The sequence below is a fragment of the Euphorbia lathyris genome, chromosome 1 (genome assembly GCF_963576675.1).
Source record: "Euphorbia lathyris chromosome 1, ddEupLath1.1, whole genome shotgun sequence".
In the NCBI taxonomy this organism is placed as follows: domain Eukaryota; kingdom Viridiplantae; phylum Streptophyta; class Magnoliopsida; order Malpighiales; family Euphorbiaceae; genus Euphorbia; species Euphorbia lathyris.
In genome coordinates this window covers 123,138,941-123,157,711 of record NC_088910.1, presented here as the reverse complement: position 1 = coordinate 123,157,711, position 18,771 = coordinate 123,138,941, and the positions used below count along the sequence as shown (strand labels likewise).

The 18,771-nt window shown below is 35.2% G+C and overlaps 1 protein-coding gene across 2 annotated transcripts; it reads right to left on the bottom strand.

The window, feature by feature from the left end:
* Positions 1-99: 99 nt before the first annotated feature.
* LOC136210858 (monodehydroascorbate reductase, chloroplastic/mitochondrial) lies at positions 100-8,439 on the bottom strand. Of its 2 annotated transcripts, XM_066002277.1 has the most exons (17): positions 8,190-8,330; positions 7,912-8,089; positions 7,732-7,831; positions 7,559-7,636; positions 7,212-7,283; positions 6,789-6,907; positions 6,619-6,703; positions 4,071-4,160; positions 2,970-3,071; positions 2,763-2,852; positions 2,474-2,554; positions 1,847-1,918; positions 1,668-1,762; positions 1,468-1,556; positions 1,320-1,382; positions 1,159-1,199; positions 100-563 (listed from the first exon to the last, which is right to left on the bottom strand). In XM_066002277.1, exons 1-17 carry the CDS (start codon positions 8,197-8,199, stop codon positions 450-452), a joined length of 1,479 nt encoding a protein of 492 aa, XP_065858349.1. In that variant the 5' UTR covers positions 8,200-8,330; the 3' UTR covers positions 100-449. The 2 variants fall into 2 exon arrangements, with proteins under 2 accessions (XP_065858349.1, XP_065858347.1); XM_066002275.1 differs by having other exon boundaries at positions 7,912-8,439.
* Between the last annotated feature and the right edge of the window lie 10,332 nt (positions 8,440-18,771).

Genomic DNA, 18,771 nt, shown 5'->3' with positions numbered 1-18,771 from the left:
CCCTCTAGTTTCATCAAAATAACTGAATGTTGACCAAAGTTAAAGCCTAAAATTGACCAGAATGATGAAACCAGATTAATATCATATAAACGCCGCATGTGGAAATGAAATATGTCGACCTATTTAAGCGTCGCATTAATTTGGTGGACTCAGCATTCAAGTCAAGTTTCAGAAGGTTCAAAATGTTAGAAATATGTCAAATGATTTCAATGGAACAAAACTAAGGGTTGATTTATTTTATTGACACATCCCTCTCCCAGTCTCTGAATTCATCTCTTTCAGCAAAACCAAAATTACTCCGCAAAGGACACTAGGAGCTAAAAATGTAGCATGTAGGTTCGTGATGCAGTAACATCATTAAATAATGCTGCTTTTCAATAAAAGCGATACCGAATATAATGAATGGACGCTTGAAGAATTAGAAGCGTAATTCTCAACTAAACTGCAACCTACATGGATGCCTGAGCAATTTCTAGGGCCTCCTCAACTGAAGCTGCTTTCTCAAGCTTGGATTTATCAATACTAGGCTGGCTCCTTGCAAGTTTAGGAAGGAGTTGGAATTCCTGAAATTTTGCATAATTATTAATTACCATAAGCTTCTAGTTATGTAAATGGAAACGGATACAGAAACTGAAATGGAAATCGAGAACGATATTTGTAAAAAATATAGAAAATGGAAACATGGGGAAATGTGAAAACAATAAAAATATGTAGACATGTCAATGAATTTTTCAAATTATAAGAATGTATGTAAATTTATATATATATATAGATTAAAAAAATTACATACAAGTCACATAATTGAGGGGGGAAAAGAATCTTTTTTTTTTTTTGAAAGCTTGTAAAAGATGATCTGGAAAATATTAGGAAATTACTAAACATTTGATTAGCATTGATCCACTTCTGAAAACACATCAACGTCCTAGGAAATGAGTTTTCAAATTTTAAGAAACAGATTTCAATTTTTCTTTTAAATACGGAAACATGACCCAACACATTTTTTTATACAAGTTTCCAAGGGTTTTAGTTTCCGAAATGGATATGGAAACATGAAAAGCTGAAAAATTGTGCAACATAGGTTTCTAGTCTATATATGATCACTGATCAGTTCTAAAATGCTATTATCTATCAAGTCATAGTAGTCGATATTAAGAATACCTCAGGACTCCCACTTTCAAGCAGAACTCCTTTCAGTTTACCTGTGGAGAAGCAAGAATTAATTAAATTATCACATGGGCAAATAACAAACAATGCCCAAGTGGTGCGTATGCGAGTTCTGATGCAAGTATGATAGAAAGTAGAATTTTAGTTTCAAATACCAGAATCTATCCAGAACGTAGCAATCTTTGGATCAAAATTTCCAACCTCTACTGTTTCTCCAACTGGAAAATCGGAAAATTAATCATGAGGTGATAATAATTAACTTGTATACAAAATACAGTATCACAGCACCAACAAAAGTTCTACCGTTGTCTCCAAAGAACTGCCACCATATTTTTCTTGGACTGCCTTCATACTCGAAAACTCTTGAATAAAAGTAAGGGAGATAATCATAACTGGACAAGCAACAGATAAATTATCAGTAAGGGCATGTCAGCATGACGGAAACTGTTGTAGCACATTTGAAACACAAGAAAAGTTTCACCATATAAGAGATTGTATCTTACTTGCTAGTCTGTGCAGTGAGTAATGCTTTAACACAATGTTGCGCTGATCGACGAGCATGATCAACGTGTTCAACTCTAGCTGTGCGGTTATATATCTGCAGACGGTAAACATTTGTTCTTCAAGACGTGGACTCCAGAAAGAACATGAAAAGATGTAAGTTTATTTATGAGATCCATACCTTCAGCGGGAAGGCTGCAACATCTCCAATTGCAAAAATTCCAGGTACATTTGTCCTGAACTGACCATCAACCTGAATGAGGAACTACGATTTGAGATAACTTGTCTTATATCCATGAAAACATAGAAACATTGTTAGAGCTAATTCACAATCCAAATTTGGTTATTCTCACTAACGGATGCTTTGTGAAGAGCAGTATAAAAACAAGGATTTTCTTCATTTTTCAACTGTCTAACTTAATTGAGGGTGACAAAATAAATTGCCCGACATTTTTGGGATGCTCCTAAGAAACAACAAAGAGCAGATTCAGATAAAAATGAAAACCCCAGAATATGTCACAGTCAAGACATTATCTATCTGTAATCCCGATGTGCTCTACTAATTCAGAAGAATGTGAACAGCTAAATTATTAAACTTGACTGGCAGAATGCGATCAGACAATCAATAGGCTATAAATATTACGCTTATCTAAAAGAGTACATGAAAGTTCTTTGACACATGTAAATATGAGTTCAGAAGTTGACAGAGTGACATGTAATTCAAGCACAAGCGAGTCAAATTACTCTTATTGGGCTTAAAAAGAATATCCCATTAAGATATCAAAAGACTTTGTAACGCCATGCTCACCTGTATTCCACCAACAGTAGAATTCAACCCCACACTTTCAAAGGGACCAACAGCTGGCTTTGCCCCAATACCAATTACAACCTGCAACATATAAATAAAAGGGAAAATTATTAGTTGCTTCCAGTTCCATTAGACTAGGAAAACAGAGAGAACCCTTCGCCATCCTAGTAAGGGAGTAAAAATATGTTAAAAATTCCAAGATATATGTATGTTTATATACAAGTGCATTAGAAACTATACTTAAAATTAAATGCATAAAAAATGCCAAACATGAAGCTCTGGAACTTGCCGTGTCTGCTTCTATAGTAGATCCATCTTCAAGTTTAACAGCAGCCACACGTCCATCTGAACCAACTTCTAAATTTTTTATAGAGGCACTCTGGACAAAAATATAAGAATTCAAAATTCCACATGCAAAGTTATGTTCCAATTTTTATGTATACAAGCTACATAAAACCTACTAGTTCTAATCCAGGGAGAAAGAAAAAAAAAACACCTTCACAAAATTTACACCATTCTCTTTGTAGAGTTCTTCATATCTATGGGCAAGTGAAGGAGTGAACAACCTTTGCAAAAGATGCTTCTCTGGAAAAATTATCTATTTCACAAAATAAAAACTTTGTAGGTCAATTTAAGATCAAGCGAAAGCACAATAAAGGGCGGCCCGGTCGCACTACGCGTCCCCGCTGAGCGAGGGTCCGGGGAGGGGTCCCACCACAAGGGTGTACTGGGGGCAAGCCTTCCCCTGCCAATTTATTTGGCAAGAGGCCGCTCCTAAGACTCGAACCCGTGACCTCTTGGTCACACGACAACAACGTTTACCGTTGCGCCAAGGCTCGCCCTCAAGCGAAAGCACAATCTCTGGAAAAATTATATATTTCACAGAATAAAAACTTTGTAGTTCAATTTAAGCTCAAGCATCAACATCAACATATAAAAGACTGTTTTCATGCAATGGAATGGGCTTTCCTTTGCTATTTTGTCCATTGATGAACTAAACAGGCTTTGAGGAGATGCTTAAAATGTAATTCACAAACCTGAATGTCTGCATTTTATAAATGTTGCTTGTCCATGAAATTTTTCCAATAAACTAAACAGTAAGCTAATGCCAAGATAAGAATGTGACATGCAAAAAATGCAAGGTTTCTAAGAGCATCGGTCATCAGAATGACATTCATAAATATATATGGTCATTAGAGGGAAAAAACAATTGCTCTTTGAATTGTGAACACCCACTTCATGTAAAAATTTGAAATATAGCACTCTACCTAGACTTTTGCTCGAGACAACAAGTACCATAATTTATCAAATAGCCTTCACAAAAGAGAACCTAAGGAGTATTTTCATAGTTTCATGTGAAAAAACAAAACAAGAATTGCATGAAGTGAAGATCAGTCGGAAAACCTTGATAATAAAGGTGCACTAACATGGACAGTAATGTGCTAAGAGATAATTATCTTAAGAGAAATTGTCCAAAATGAAAGAGATGACAAGTCAATTGAGGAAAGTACCATTAATCATGAACAAATTCTGTAATTCAAAGAATGCATATTTATGACCAGTTCCCTACACCAAAGAAGCTACAATGAACACATACCGTGGTATCAACTTTCCAACCAACAGCTGCTGCAGCAACCTCCATGCCAATGTAACCGCCACCAACAACTACCACCTTCTTTGCCTTCTCCTACATGGAAATGGAAACTTCTAATCATAAGAAGGGAAAAGGTAGCAAATTTAAAAAATCAAGCACAGCAAAAAGGTTTGAATATGATACCCAACTCAACTAAGTATTAAATTCAATTCAATTAACATATGAATATGCACAAAGCCTTAATCCCAAGTTAACTCAATTAAGATTGTCCAATTGGAAAAATGATTTAAGATCCATCTAAACATTCAACAGTAAAGAATGCACATAATTTCTCGTAATTAAAAAAAAAATATCTTCGCATGATAGGCACAAAGTAAATTAATTGAAATTGTTGGAATGTTAAAATTAATTGAAGTTCTAGGGGAATCTAAAGGTAGCATGCCACCGGGTAAGGACACATCTTGGTGGACAGAAGAAGTACGACAAGCAGTAAAGAGTAAGAGAGAATCCTATAAACTATTGGGGAAATGTAGGAGTGACGAGAACTACGAAAAATACAAAGAGGCTAAAAGGGAAGTAAAGAAGGTCATACGAGATGCTAGAGCAAAGGTGAATCGGGATCTGTATACAAGATTGGATACGAAAGAAGGGGAAAGAGACATATATAGAATTGCTCGGATGAGAGATAGGAAGACGCGAGATCTCGAAAAAGTTAAATGTGTGAAGGATGTGGACCAGAAAGTCCTAGTTGGAGATAAGGATATCAAGGAACGATGGAGGTCCTATTTTGATGACTTATTTAATGGAGATCGCCAACAAGATGTTGGAGATATAAGTATCCGTCACGATATGATAAATCATGAATGCCTGCGGAGAATTCAAAAGGGTGAAGTCAAAATGGCATTAAGTAAGATGAAGTTGAAGAAAGCAGTAGGACCTGATGGCATTCCTATTGAGATTTGGAGATGTTTGGGAGAAAGAGGAATCGAATGGTTGACGACGTTCTTCAACAAAATTTGGAGAAACAATAAGATGCCATCAGAATGGAGGAAAAGTATCTTAATCCCTTTGTATAAGAACAAAGGCGATGTCCAAGATTGTGCCAACTATCGGGGAATCAAATTAATGAGTCACACTATGAAACTTTGGGAGCGAGTGATTGAACAAAGGATAAGGAGGACGGTGAAGATCTCGGAAAACCAGTTTGGCTTTATGCCGGGAAGATCAACTATGGAAGCCATCCATCTAATGAGACAATTAATGGAGCACTATCGAAATAAGAAGAAAGACTTGCATATGGTTTTCATTGACTTGGAGAAAGCATATGATAAGGTACCAAGGGAAGTATCAAGGAAAGGCATTTCGCGGAAATATATTGACATCATAAAGGACATGTATGAGGGAGTATGCACGAGTGTACGTACTAGTGTTGGGAAGACTGAAGAGTTTCCTATTACGATTGGAGTGCATCAAGGTTCCGCACTAAGCCCATTTCTGGTTGCCATCGTTATGGATGAACTAACAAGTTCACTTCAAGATGGTATACCATGGTGCATGCTGTTTGCAGATGATATTGTGTTGGTTGATGAGACGAAAGAAGGAGTGGAGATGAAGTTGGAACTATGGAGGCAAACTCTAGAATCTAGAGGCTTTAAGTTGAGTCGAAGTAAGACAGAATATTTGGAGTGTAAGTTTAGCGGCCGTGGGAGTAGGGAGGCAGGGACAATCACCCTAGATGGGAGAGTTGTTCAGGCCTCGGATTGCTTCCGGTATTTAGGATCTATTATCCTAACGGATGGAGAAGTAGATGGAGATGTTGCTCATAGGATTAAAGCTGGTTGGTCGAAGTGGAAGAGTGCTACGGGTTTCCTTTGTGATCCCGGCATGCCTAATAGATTGAAGGGAAAATTCTACCGGACGGCAATTAGACCAGCATTGTTATATGGTACGGAGTGTTGGGCAGTGAAACACTGCCACATCCATAAGATGTCGGTGGCGGAGATGCGTATGTTGAGATGGATGTGTGGTCACACGAGAAAGGACCGGGTGCGTAATGAAATAATTAGGACAAAAGTAGGGGTCACATCTATTGAGAATAAAATGAGAGAAAACCGACTAAGGTGGTTTGGCCATGTGAGACGTAGAGCGCTTGATGCGCCGGTTAGGAGAACCGAAGAGTGGCAAAGGGATGTAGTGGTGAGGGGTAGGGGAAGACCTAAGCAAACTTGGAGGAGGGTGATCGAGAGTGATATGAGTTTATTAGGAATTGAGGAAAATATGGTAGTGGATAGGACGGAGTGGAGGGATGTGTGGCTGACACGACTTGATTTTCACGGTTTTATATGATGGTTCATGTTAGCCGACCCCGAATCATTTCGGGACTAAGGCTTTGTTGTTGTTGTTGTTGTTGTTGTTGGAATGTTAAAAACAACAACAAAATGTTACATTTCAGGGTGATTCCGTTAATTTGCAAAAAAAAAACAACAATGAAATAATGGAAACTGAGAATATGTTCAGTCATAGCACATATGCAACATGAAAGTAAAATTACCAAAGAAGAAATCAGCGAATTAGCATCTCCCACATCCCTGATGTAGTGAACACCAGGCAGATTTCCTCCAATTTTCTCAGGAAACCTAAGACCAAGAAAGAAGAGAAATCAAGATTTCCACAGCAACAAGATACAGTAAGTGATAACTAGATTATTAAATGTTAAAATACCTTGATGCTGTACATCCAGTAGCAATTATAAGAGTTCCATATTTGAGCTGCTTGCCTGAGTTTGTTGCTAATGTTTGCTTTTCAATGTCAATGCTTGCAACTGGATCTTCATACAACATCTGAACAAGAAAAAGCAAAAAGAAACCATAAGAACGCTCTGCTGAATTAAGAAAAGAAAAATCATGATCCTTAATAAGGTGTGTTGTTGTCAACATGTCAATCTCTTGTGCTATCAATTCACATGGAAAATTTTACTTTTCCAAACATAATATCACAAATAAAACATTACAGATATGTTAGATTTACTCGATTGAAAACATAACTTTCTTAAGCAAAACGCCATAGTATAATGGAAAACAGAAATACAATTTCAAGCTCATTTCTTGGAAACTGTACTATAGAAAAAAATAAATAAAAGAGTACCTCGATCCCTTTCTCTTTATACCAGTCTGGAGTTTGCCTTTCCCCACCCGATCCAACACATGTATGAAACCCCTAACATAATTGAACAACATAACATGATATTCAAGCCTCAAATTGACATGAACATACAAAAGGACTAAGAGAAAGAGTGATTTTACAGAGAAAACAATAAATGAATCGAATGTCAAAGTTGCTGACAACATTAATCTCTCTTTTGAAAAGAAACTAAGCCAATAAGCTCTAGTATTAAGTTTAAACCGCAAATTATACTCAAGTAGCTTTTCTCAGCATCAAGAAAACAGCACAAGCTGCATAAATTGAAAAGCTAAAAATGCAGCAATTCTTACAGGCAAGCGTGCTGGCTTCTTATCCAGAGGAAACAAGTAGGCTTTGGTCAAAGCTGGTCGCTCATAAGGTGCATGCGGCTACAGAAACATCATCACATTCAAAATGCAAACCGTTGAACAAAATCAAAACACATAATTCAGAATTTAAATAAATAAGAGAAGCGAAAATCCACCTCCTTAGTAACAATACAGAGCCTTCCATCAGCCATACCGTGCTCCACAAAAGTCCGGGCAGCATAACCGGCCGCATTCCCTCCACCGACGATCACAAACCTACACCAAACCAAAACAGTTAGTTCAAAAATAAAATAAAATTCACAAGGCTCAAACTAAACAAAAGCAAATGCACAGACTCTCGATTGTCATTGGAGAAGCCGGCGGAGGAGGCGGCGACGTAGTTCCGGTGGAGACTTCGGTAACCGATGGAAGGAGAGTTGAATCTCCGATTAGGAGAGGATAAGTGCGGACACCAAAGAGAAAGGCCATGCTTAAGCGAGAGAGGATTGGAAATGGTCGCCATGAGATTCCGGACTGTAAAGAAAGGAGAAATTAGGGGTAAAAAGTACAGTAGAGTTGGGATGACAATAATACAAGAGAGGTAGACACAGATCAGAGAAGGAGAGATATGAACCAGGTGACATTGAAATTTGAATGATGATCTTATTTGAGATTTGAGGATTAAAAAAGTAATAATCAAAGAGTTGTTAATGGCTCTAGAAGAGGCTGAAGGGCCGTGGAAATGGAATTTGCAGTTTTCGTTTCGCTTGGTTCTGTTCAAGGGGTCATTTTTCTCTGTGTTGCTGTTATTTTCCAAACTGTTCGCACAGCTCGCCATTGACGAAGGTTTGGAGTTTAACGGTGTCGTTTTGTTTTTGCAAATGGCCAGAAATTGATCCAGTCCATACCAGCAACACTGGCCTAAAGCCTGCCTTCAAGAAAGGCCTTGAGCACTTCAAAATCAATACTGAAATTAGTTTTGAAAGGGATAAGACAAAAATACCCCAATCATTGTTAGCCATGGCATGGGTAGTTTTATTTCTCACATCGTAAATAATAAAATAGCTTCTTTTTTTTACTAAACGAGCTGCTTCTAGGGTTGTTCAAAATTGGTTGGGTTATAATAACCCACCAAATTTCAACTCATCCAAATTCCAACCCATGAAATATAGTATTAAATGGGTTAGATAGGTTGAATGGGTTATAAATCTTATATTTGATGGTTTATCATAACCCATCTAACCCACTTAACCCATATAATTCTCTATATTCTCACTTTGTTTTTTTATTAATCTCATGATATTTTTTTAAATGAAAAAAATGAAAATTGTAAAACGGAAAATTGAGAAAACAATAAAAAAAATTCTAAAACGGAAAAAAGCATACCTGAATCGGACATGACACCCGAATCGGTGGTGAATCGAGCAAGTCCACCGATTCTGCCGATTCATGTGCTCTATTAAAAAAATGTGTTTGAAATTTTAAATGGATAAAAAAAGTGGATTACTATATCCAGCCCCAATTTCCCACCCTCAGCCCCGAAAAAAGACGATACCGCCCCTTAGCAAAAAATTTGAAAACCCTAAACTCTCTCAAACTCATTTCTTTCTGAAATCAGAGATTACACGTATAATGGCGAGCAATCCGTCATCCCTAGGAGGAGACGAGAACGACCAAGCCGCTGAAGTCGATGTATTTTTCTGTTTGAGTATATCTGTTTTCGGTTTAATTTTTGCAAAAATTGGGGTTGTCGGACTATTGGGCGTGTGAACATCACGCCCCACCATGTGGTGGGGCGTGATGTTCACACGCCCCACCTTGTGGTGGGGCGTGATATACACACGCCCAGTAGTCTGAAAATTGAATTTAGGAGTTTAGACCCCGAAAAATTGTCGAATTTGATCGTAATGGAGTCTAATATTCGTTAGTCATCATTTGTAGGTTCCGTTAGAAGACTTTGGAGGTAATGGTGTCGATTACAGTGGGGAATTTTATCCTGTACAAACGTTTGAAACATACCATGAAGCTGTTAACTGGGGAAAACAGACGGCGATTCGGCTTGGCTTCGAGTTAACTATAGCTTCTCACAAGACATGGGGTAAGTTAAAATGGATATTGGTTAAATGTGCCCGTGGTATAAAGAATACTCAAAGGAATAGGGATAGGGATATGGAGGAAGTAGTACGGAGGAATACGAAAACAAAATACTGTGGTTGCAAATTCCAGGTGAAGGTTCTTGAAATCGCTGAATTAGGGGGTTGGATGGTGAATGGTGTTGCTGGAGAGAGAGGACATCACAATCATGGATTGGTTGTATATCTTCAGGGCTATCGACAAATGAGCGGACTAAGTCCCGCTTCAAAAAAAAATTGTTCGTCAAATGAGTGCAGCTCAAGCAAAGCCATGTGCTATTTTTGCAGCAATTAAAGACTATAAATTTCATTACTTCCAATTCCTAACTTTTTTTTTATGTGTTTCTTTCTCTACTTAAGTCTTTTAACTACTCATATCAACTTTAATCGGCTATATGTAAAAAACTTACTTATTAAAATTTTAACAAGTTTTTTATAGTTATGTTTGTAACGCACTATATACAGTAAAACCTCGATAAATGCATATCATTGGGATTGGAAATATTCATTAAGCGAGATTATTTATTTATCGATAAATGAATAAATTATTCATTTATCGATAAATCAATATTTATTATTTTATAGATAATTTTTCACTATAAAATGCATACATTGTATGTGGTAAGAAAAATCAAAAGACATCAATTAAAGTATCACTTGAATCTAGAGACGTTTAATTTTTTTGGTGAAACTTTAATGCATTTAAAACTAAGTTCAACAATCAACTATAGATACATTTTTTCAGAAGAAATGACTTCTAGTTGATTGATTGAAAGGTTTGGTGTGTGTATATATATATATATATACTGTATGTAATTCAATAATTATTTATTTATATTTTTATTGGGTCCTTAAGGATTTAAATATTTTTATTACTTAATGCATTTAGCGAGGTTATTACTTTAGTCCATTGGCCCAAGTCGGGACCGAAATAATTTATTATATAAATGATGTTATTACTTTATCGAACATTCATTTATCGAGGTTTAACTGTATCATAGACATAATTAAAGTTTAGAATATTCGATGTAACTTTTAAATAACAGTCAACTCAGGATGTTCAAATTTTCAGTAATGTAAGAGTAAAAATGATATTACTTAGAATCGTTAGAGATAAATATGTATTATTTCATATATTAAAATCAAATCTACACTTTTTTTTTTTTTTGTAAACGTTGTGGTCAAGTTTAATCTTTATGTCCATATTTTATTATTATTATTTATTATTTGACATGTGTGGTTCGATAAAAGTAAAAAGAACAAAAATATATTTTCAACCACATAATGTAAATTTAACTTTTTTTTTTAGTATTTAGCCTACACAATTTGAGATAAAAAAAAATAGAAGAAAAATAGTAAAAAAAAAGCAAAATAAGTTTCAACCCACTACCCACTATAACTCATCCAACCTATATAACCCAACCCATCCAATCCATCTAAAAAAATTATTCTAACTCACATAACCCATCCAACCCATGAAGTAGTTTCCTTATATGGTTTGGGTAAAAATCAAATTATAACCCACCCAACCCAAGTTTGAATACCCCTAGCTGCTTCATCAGCTGCTCGATTAGCTAACACAATTCCTAGCTGTAAATAAAATAGTTGAATACATCATTTATCTCACACTCTATACTTGATTGGCTACAGTTCTAGCAAGTCTCGAATTCTGCTTTATAGTTGAATACATCATTTATCTCACACTCTATACATCATTTATCTCGGGTTTAGTTTGTAGTTCCTGTTTTCGGTAAATTTAAATTCCAGTAAGCATATTTAGGCATATAAATGCTCAGCATAGATTAATCTATTAGAATAGATAGATGTAGTTTCATGGATCGAATTGTTATGTTGATGTGCTAGATTTCTATGATCTGATTAAGTCCTATGTGATCGAGTCTGGCGTCGTAGAATAAATCCAAAAGACGGGTCTCAACGTCCCGCAGCTAACGCTTATTTATAATGTTTAATAGATTTGTTTGGAGCTACATCAAATGTATATGATTTTGATATTAAATTGGGATATAATTTATAATTTCAAATTTATTTATTGTTTTCCGCAATCTATGTGGTGAAGAATTATAAACTAAAAATAGATTAGAAATATTTGGTATTTTAACGGAAGTCAAGTTTACGATTTTATTAATCAAACCCTTATAATGTTTAGTTCACAAACTTGTCTTTGAAGAGATGACATAATGTGAACCTGTATGTCATCTAATTTTATGTTTCTGGATATTAGTCCCGAGTGGTGACTTTAACATATCGAATTAGCCTAATTAAGAACATGATGAAAAGACTAATAATGCATGTACTGGAAAGGACTTGCCAAGCGGCGTCCTAAGACAGCGTTAAGTGACGATGTCCATTGCACTAAACGAACCTTCAAAGGGGTTCAGGAGCTCACACTCGCAGACTTTGAAATGCGCTGAATCTAACTTTCAAACAATTGTTTGAAATAAAATGGATTGAATAATTTCCCAAGATCCGGATTATTCAGAGCTAAGCAAAAGAAAAATAAACAAATTGTAGAAAGATCACAAAATTGTAAGAAGACTGAAACATATAAGTGCAACAATGAAATTTAATTGCTTGAATAAACCGAAAATTACAATGAAATCAAATAAAAAAAACTAGAAGTCAAAATTGAAAGTAAAATTGTGGAGAGTTTTGGCTTGATTTTGGATAGTGAATTACTATACCTAGCCACTGATTCCTACCTCTAGTCTCGGGAAAGACCGAACTACCCTTTACCCAAAATTTGAAAAAACACAAAACCTCTCAAACACCCTATACACTCTTTGATCAAATCCGGACTAATTTATGAACCAAAACATGGAGCGTAACAACAACTGTAAAGGAAAAGCGGAAATGGTAAGATTTACGGTTTTTGTTTTTTGATTTAAGCTTAAAAATGGAATCTGTGGGCGATTTTTCAAAAATGCCGAAATCGCAGTTGGGCGTATGAACATCACGCCCGACCTATGGTTCCGGCGTATGAATATCACGCCCCACCAGTAGTTCGGGTGTGATAGCCTAATGCCCCACTACAAGAAAAAGGAGTATTAGTAAGAAAAATTTAATAAGGGTCAAAAATTCACTTATAAAAAATACTTTTAATAAGCACAAATTCTATTATTATTTAATAATAAGCAAAAATATTTTTTTATTTACTTTTACCAAAAAAACCCCTTATTAATTCATTCTAAATTAAAACCCTTTATTTTCTATTTTAATATCTAAATTAAAACCCCTTATAAATTCTAATAAAAAAAATAAATACTTATTAATTATAATAATAACAAATTAATCCCTTATTAATTTGTTTTGCTTTTAATGCCCTAAATTTTCCCCCCATGAATTTTCATTTCCCTCCCAAACTTTTGGTTCTCTCCCTCTTTTCGTTTTGTTCCCCCCAAATTGAGGGTCATTACCCTAACCCGATGGCTGCTGTTCTTCTTCCGTCAAACACAATGACTGATGTTTTCTCCTCTCTTCGCCACTCTCCATGAACGTCAATTTCCTCTCTTGGCCGCTCTCCATGAACGTCATTCTCCTCTCTTGGCCGCTCACCTCCTGCCTCAGTTCGGTCTCACTACTAAGGTTTCTTTCTTCAATTTTTGTAATCGTTCTCCATGGATGTTTGTGTTTTCTGCGAATCTGTTCTATTGATTGCAGGTTAAGAGAAGGAAGTCGCAAAATGTTAAGTCCAAACAAACACAGATCCACATAGAGTCTCCAGAACCTAATCAGAGTATCCAATTTGTAAAAACTTTAAACGTCTCTTCTTTTTCTTTCTTATTCTTGAGCTATTTTGCTTATTGATTCTCGATACATTTGAACTTTTATTTTGATTAGATTCGATTTAATCTTTGTTTGGTGTTTATTAGTTGAAAATTGAGGTTTCCCCTCTTAATTCGTGCCCATTATTTGTCTTAGTTGCTTTAATTTTAGGGTTTTCTTCTTGTTTTCTCTTCCTAAGTTTATAAGTACATGGAAGAGGTGGAATAGTGTTTTAGGTTTCAGCAGTCAGATTGGACTTAGTTTTTCAAAATTGAAAATGAGTGCTGAAATCGTTTTTGGCTTTTTACATGGTGTTATGCATAAAGTGGAATACTGGGAGACTCCTTACAAGGATTGAGGTTTGTGTGATTGATTTGATTGTGTTCATGTTTTTGCATATAGTGTCAAAAGCACATTTTGGGAGTTGGATTTAGCAAGGATTGCAGGCTTTCCTCCCTAAGGCGGAGCTAATAAGCAGAGTTAACAACTTCAAGGAGTTCAAAGAAAATGTAAATTTAAAATTCTTCAAATTTATTGCTTTCATTAGTTGACCATGCATATACTCTGAATTTTATAACCAAATTATGTATAACACATGAAATGCGCAGAATGTGTTGATGCTAGACTATCATATAGATTATGTTTTCGATAAAATCCAGTGGGAATTGCTCATGTATCTATTTTCTTATTGTTTTTTTGCTTTCGTCTGGTTTCTAACTAGAGGATGGAGCAAATGTCTTGCAGTGACATTATTAGATAATGCCAACTAATATATGGATTCCTTCTCTTAATTTGTTATACGGGTTATATCTACAGTTATTTCTGCATCTAGTAGTATGGAGGAAACACATAATACATTGAAGTTTGCTAACAGGGCAAAGAGAGTTAAAATTTATGCCTCTCGTAATAAGGTATGCTATCATCCTAGATGATCATGTAATTGGAGTGCACTTAATACTGAAGCTGATACTAATATGAGCTTTGAAATTGTTCCTATGGATTCCTTTTGAACACATTTTGCTTTTCCAAGTTTCTTGCATTGAACTTGTTGAATACTTGGCAAAGTACAAACGTGTTGAATATAATCGGTGTCAGTTACCTCTACGGTGACATTAAATATAGACTCACCCTCAAATTGCAAAGCCAAAAGTACTGATATCTGGGATATAGCTTAAGCTAGCAGTTTTCTCCACATAATATTTGTTACAAGGGGCTCCCTTCGACCTACAGATGGGTTCTGCAGTAGCTCGTCTGTGGGTCGTTCTGTCGCAAGGGCCAGAGCTCCGAGTGTGTCCATAATGAGGTTAACCCACAACAATTGGAGTGCTGTTAAGGGAGCCTCGCCAGCAGAAACTGCCACAACAAAGTTGATAGATATATGTACCTATTTTTAGTTCTATGACATTCAATATGTTTTATTTATATGTATGATTGTGCAATCCATGTACATATATTTGGTCTGTTATTTTGTACAATAACTAATAGAAATTTCAAAGTTGTTTTTTTCCTCTTGAGTGTTTTTCAACTTAAAGTTATTCCGTTACAGAATACACAAGGACTCGTAAACAAATTGGATTAGTTAAACTATTTTATATAAATTTACATATGGAAGATTATTTTGATTGAGCTATGACAAACAGGCTGGTTGAAATGGAGCAAGATTCAAACATGTTCTGATGAAGTAGTTGTTCCTAATGATACCTTGGCCCCTGTTCGTCAAGGTATGTATCTTTATTGAAAATTAGTATGCTAATCCTATATCTCAATTCTGTGGCTTCCTTTCTTTTGTATTTTCAAAAGTATGCTCAAATGGTGGATCTGGTTGTTGCAGATCCAGAAGAAACTAAGAAGCTTCTCGATGAACTCGTTGTTTTGAAGCCTAATGGAGGAGTTGGAACAACTATGGGTTGCACCAGACTTAAGTATAACATTCAAATACTTGTTTCATGATTCTTTTGAATATAATAACCTATGAGCTTGAGTGCATCAATGGACATACATGTTAATTTGATAGGTTTCTTTCTTGCTTATTGCAGGTCTGTTATTCTAGTTCGTAGTAGATACATTCCTTCCTTGACTTTATTGTCATAGAGGTTGAGGTTATTACTTCTTTCGTCTATCTGCTGGTTATATATAGTATAATTTTATGTGTTGCTTTATATTCTCTTGGGATGATCTATGTGTGTGTGTGTAAATGACTTTAGGATTGCTGTAGAATCTTAATTCGAAGGATGGGTGCAACGTTCCCCTGCTCTTGATGAACTCACTCAATACTCATGATGACACTCTAAAGGTGCCTGACATGGATGATTTAAGTGAGTTTTTTTTATTTTTTCCTCCATTCGTTGTACTGATAAAATAATTAAGTTTTATTTTCTTAGATTATTGAGAAGTACTCAAAAGCAAATGTTGATATTCATACTTTTAACCAGGTAAGTATAGTTACTATGTTTCTTGTTTTAGGAAGACATGCAAAACTTCTAAATATATAATCTTCTGTCCTTAATCTATGTAGAGTCAATAATATTGGAGTAAATGCCAATAGAAAAAGCATGTAATGCACAAGTCACAGTTTCATAATTGGTAGTGACTTTTTTAATCAACACCAGCTTTAAAAGCAAGGATGTACTCCTATTACTCAAACTGATTTTAATTTCCAAATTGGCTAATCATTGCTTTCTTCTCCTGCCCACTTTCCTGAATTAGGTTATAATTTGGATTAAAATTAGAGCAAGCTTGTTTGATTTAATTCTTCCATGCATCTGACTCAATTTTACAGTTTTGGTAGTTGGATATGGGTTGCTTAATTTGTTGATTAATACCATGATGTGGTGTTTATTAACTTAAAACTCAATAGAAAGACGTTATATGACCTGAACTATCACTTTTTGCAATTACCTTGTCCATTTTTATGAAAATTTTGGAGCCTAAAATTAGATATGTATTAGTTAATAAGTACAAGATCCGGTTAGATGATACAGTCAGTAGTAATATTGTTCAACATGTTTCACAGAAAGTAAAATGTTTATTAGAATTCCTACTTACATGTTTCACACAAAGTAAAAGGTTTATCACATAAAGTAAGGTAATATTGTCTCAACATGTTGACAGAACTGGCATACCAATTCTGGAAACAGAACTGGCATACCAATTCTGTTTCCAGAGCTGGTATACCAATTCTGTTTCCAGAATTGGTATCCCAGTTCTGCAAACTGGTATCTAGTTCTGTTTCTAAACATGTATACCTTGTGTTTAACTTCTATACTTTTGTTGCTCAATCTAATCTAGTGTCATTATACAATTTTTTTGGGATCATATACTTGATAGCTTCATCATATATAACCCGCTAGTCATAATGGCATGGAGGACTTTTTTCATAATTCCAAACCTGCAAGCTGCACACCCAACTATCAAACAGGTCGATAGGTTGTACTTCTCTGAAGGTCATATTATTATTTTAGGTACAGTGGAGGGTTGACATGATATTTTATTTAAAAATATGTTCTTCATTCATTTTATGCTACAATTAAATCTGTTCTAATAACAACCATAGGGAAGCGTGTGATATGATCTGATTTGAGAAATGGTTTACTCAAAGTGTCATTTTGATATTAGTTGGGTGGTTTTGATGAATGTATTTGCAGAATGCGCAGAAGTGATGGAACAAGTGAGGAGTCTAAGAAATGAAAATGATCAGTACTCAGTACAGATCAATATTTGATGAGAAAAGAAAGGAGATAGAACCTCTGCAGCGGGCACTGGGTGAGCTGCGAAAACAATTAGTTCTACTCGTTGTGGTATATGTTCGTCTGAAGAAGAGCTTAATGATGTCGTATGTTATAATGCAAGATTCAATATGGTATTGGACCTCAATTATAATCTGTGTCTATAGTAGTCACAAGGCCATGAATGAGACCAAGGACCTTGCTGCCAAGAAAGACATAATGGCGATGGAGAAGCTTTCCCATGAAGAGGTATGTTAGATAAGTACTTATTGTAGTCAGGTCATTACTTGTTTGAATATTCCTCCTGTATTTTAATCCTTGTTTCAGACATTGTTATTTAGGTTAAGAAATTTATGTCATTTTAGAGCAAGAACAAGGTCTTTAGGGATGATTACGAGAAAAGAATTTTGCTGTCACTTTATAGTCAACAAATGAGTAAGGATGCAAGAATAAGGAACCCAGAGGAGAATCATTAGTAGCACCAGAGACATCACTAGCTTCTGCATTGGTGGTAGCACCAGAGACATCATTAGCCTATGAACCAGACCCAACTTTTTTGATATATTTTGTTATGTGCGCTGGGAAGGTTTTGTTCACTGCTGAGCTGGGTTTAGCTCCAGAATGCGGAAGCAGTTCCAGTCACAGCTGCTGAGATGGCGTCGACCCATAAGGAGTAGTGCCCCCGGCGCGATGCTATGAAAGGTGTTGGCAGGTTCTCTGGTATAGGAAATTGTATCTCTTGATGAAACTAACTTCACAAACAACTTTTTGTGCACTTATTAGAAATATTTTTATGGTACCTATATATACACTAATATTTTTATGGTACCTATATATATATTGTAATTATTCAATGGTTGGTCTTTCAATCTTTATTATATATGGTTAATTTGTGTTGAGACTCGTTAAATGTCAGAGATGGTGATTTAATCGGAACATTGTTTATTATTATATATTTTTTCGATAAAACGAGAGGACTTTTAATAAGTGATTCTTTTTATCATTATAATTAGTTTGTAATAAGTGGCTTTTTAGTTATCTAAACTTGTTTTTAATAAGTCTTTTTTATGTTATTATAATTAGTTTTAATAAGCGGATATTGAATTATTATAAACATTTATTAATAATGGTAAATTTTCCATTATTGTAAGTTTAATAATAAGGGATTTCATTTCCGTTATTAAAAACAATTAGCAAGGCAACGTTTAACAAGGGGTCCATAAGGGGCTTTTCCACTTATTAAAAGTCTTTACTAAAGGGTATTTTGACTTTTAATAAGCAATTTTACCATTACTAAAAGCCTTTTTTTTGTAGTGCCCGCACCATAGGTCGGGCGTGATATTCATACGCCCGACCTATGGTTCGGGCGTGATGTTCATACGCCCGATCTATAGTTCGGGCATGATATTCATACGCCCGAGGGGTTTTTGAATTTTTAAAAAAAAAAATTATATTTACATTTAAATTAAATTGTTAAATGTTTAGATTAATTTGGGGCTTAATTTATATGTGAAATTTTGATATTAATTTGATTATAATTTATATGTTAAATTTTTAGATTAATTTAGTGTAATTT

Excerpts from the sequence above, each read along its gene's own strand:
- LOC136210858 (XM_066002275.1), bottom strand. The coding sequence starts at position 8,393 with ATGGCGAGCTGTGCGAACAGTTTGGAAAATAACAGCAACACAGAGAAA. Across the intron at positions 7,284-7,558 it reads AGAAGCCAGCACGCTTGCCT|GGGTTTCATACATGTGTTGG; the intron begins GTAAGAATTGCT and ends CAATTATGTTAG. Across the intron at positions 6,704-6,788 it reads ACTGGATGTACAGCATCAAG|GTTTCCTGAGAAAATTGGAG; the intron begins GTATTTTAACAT and ends TCTTGGTCTTAG.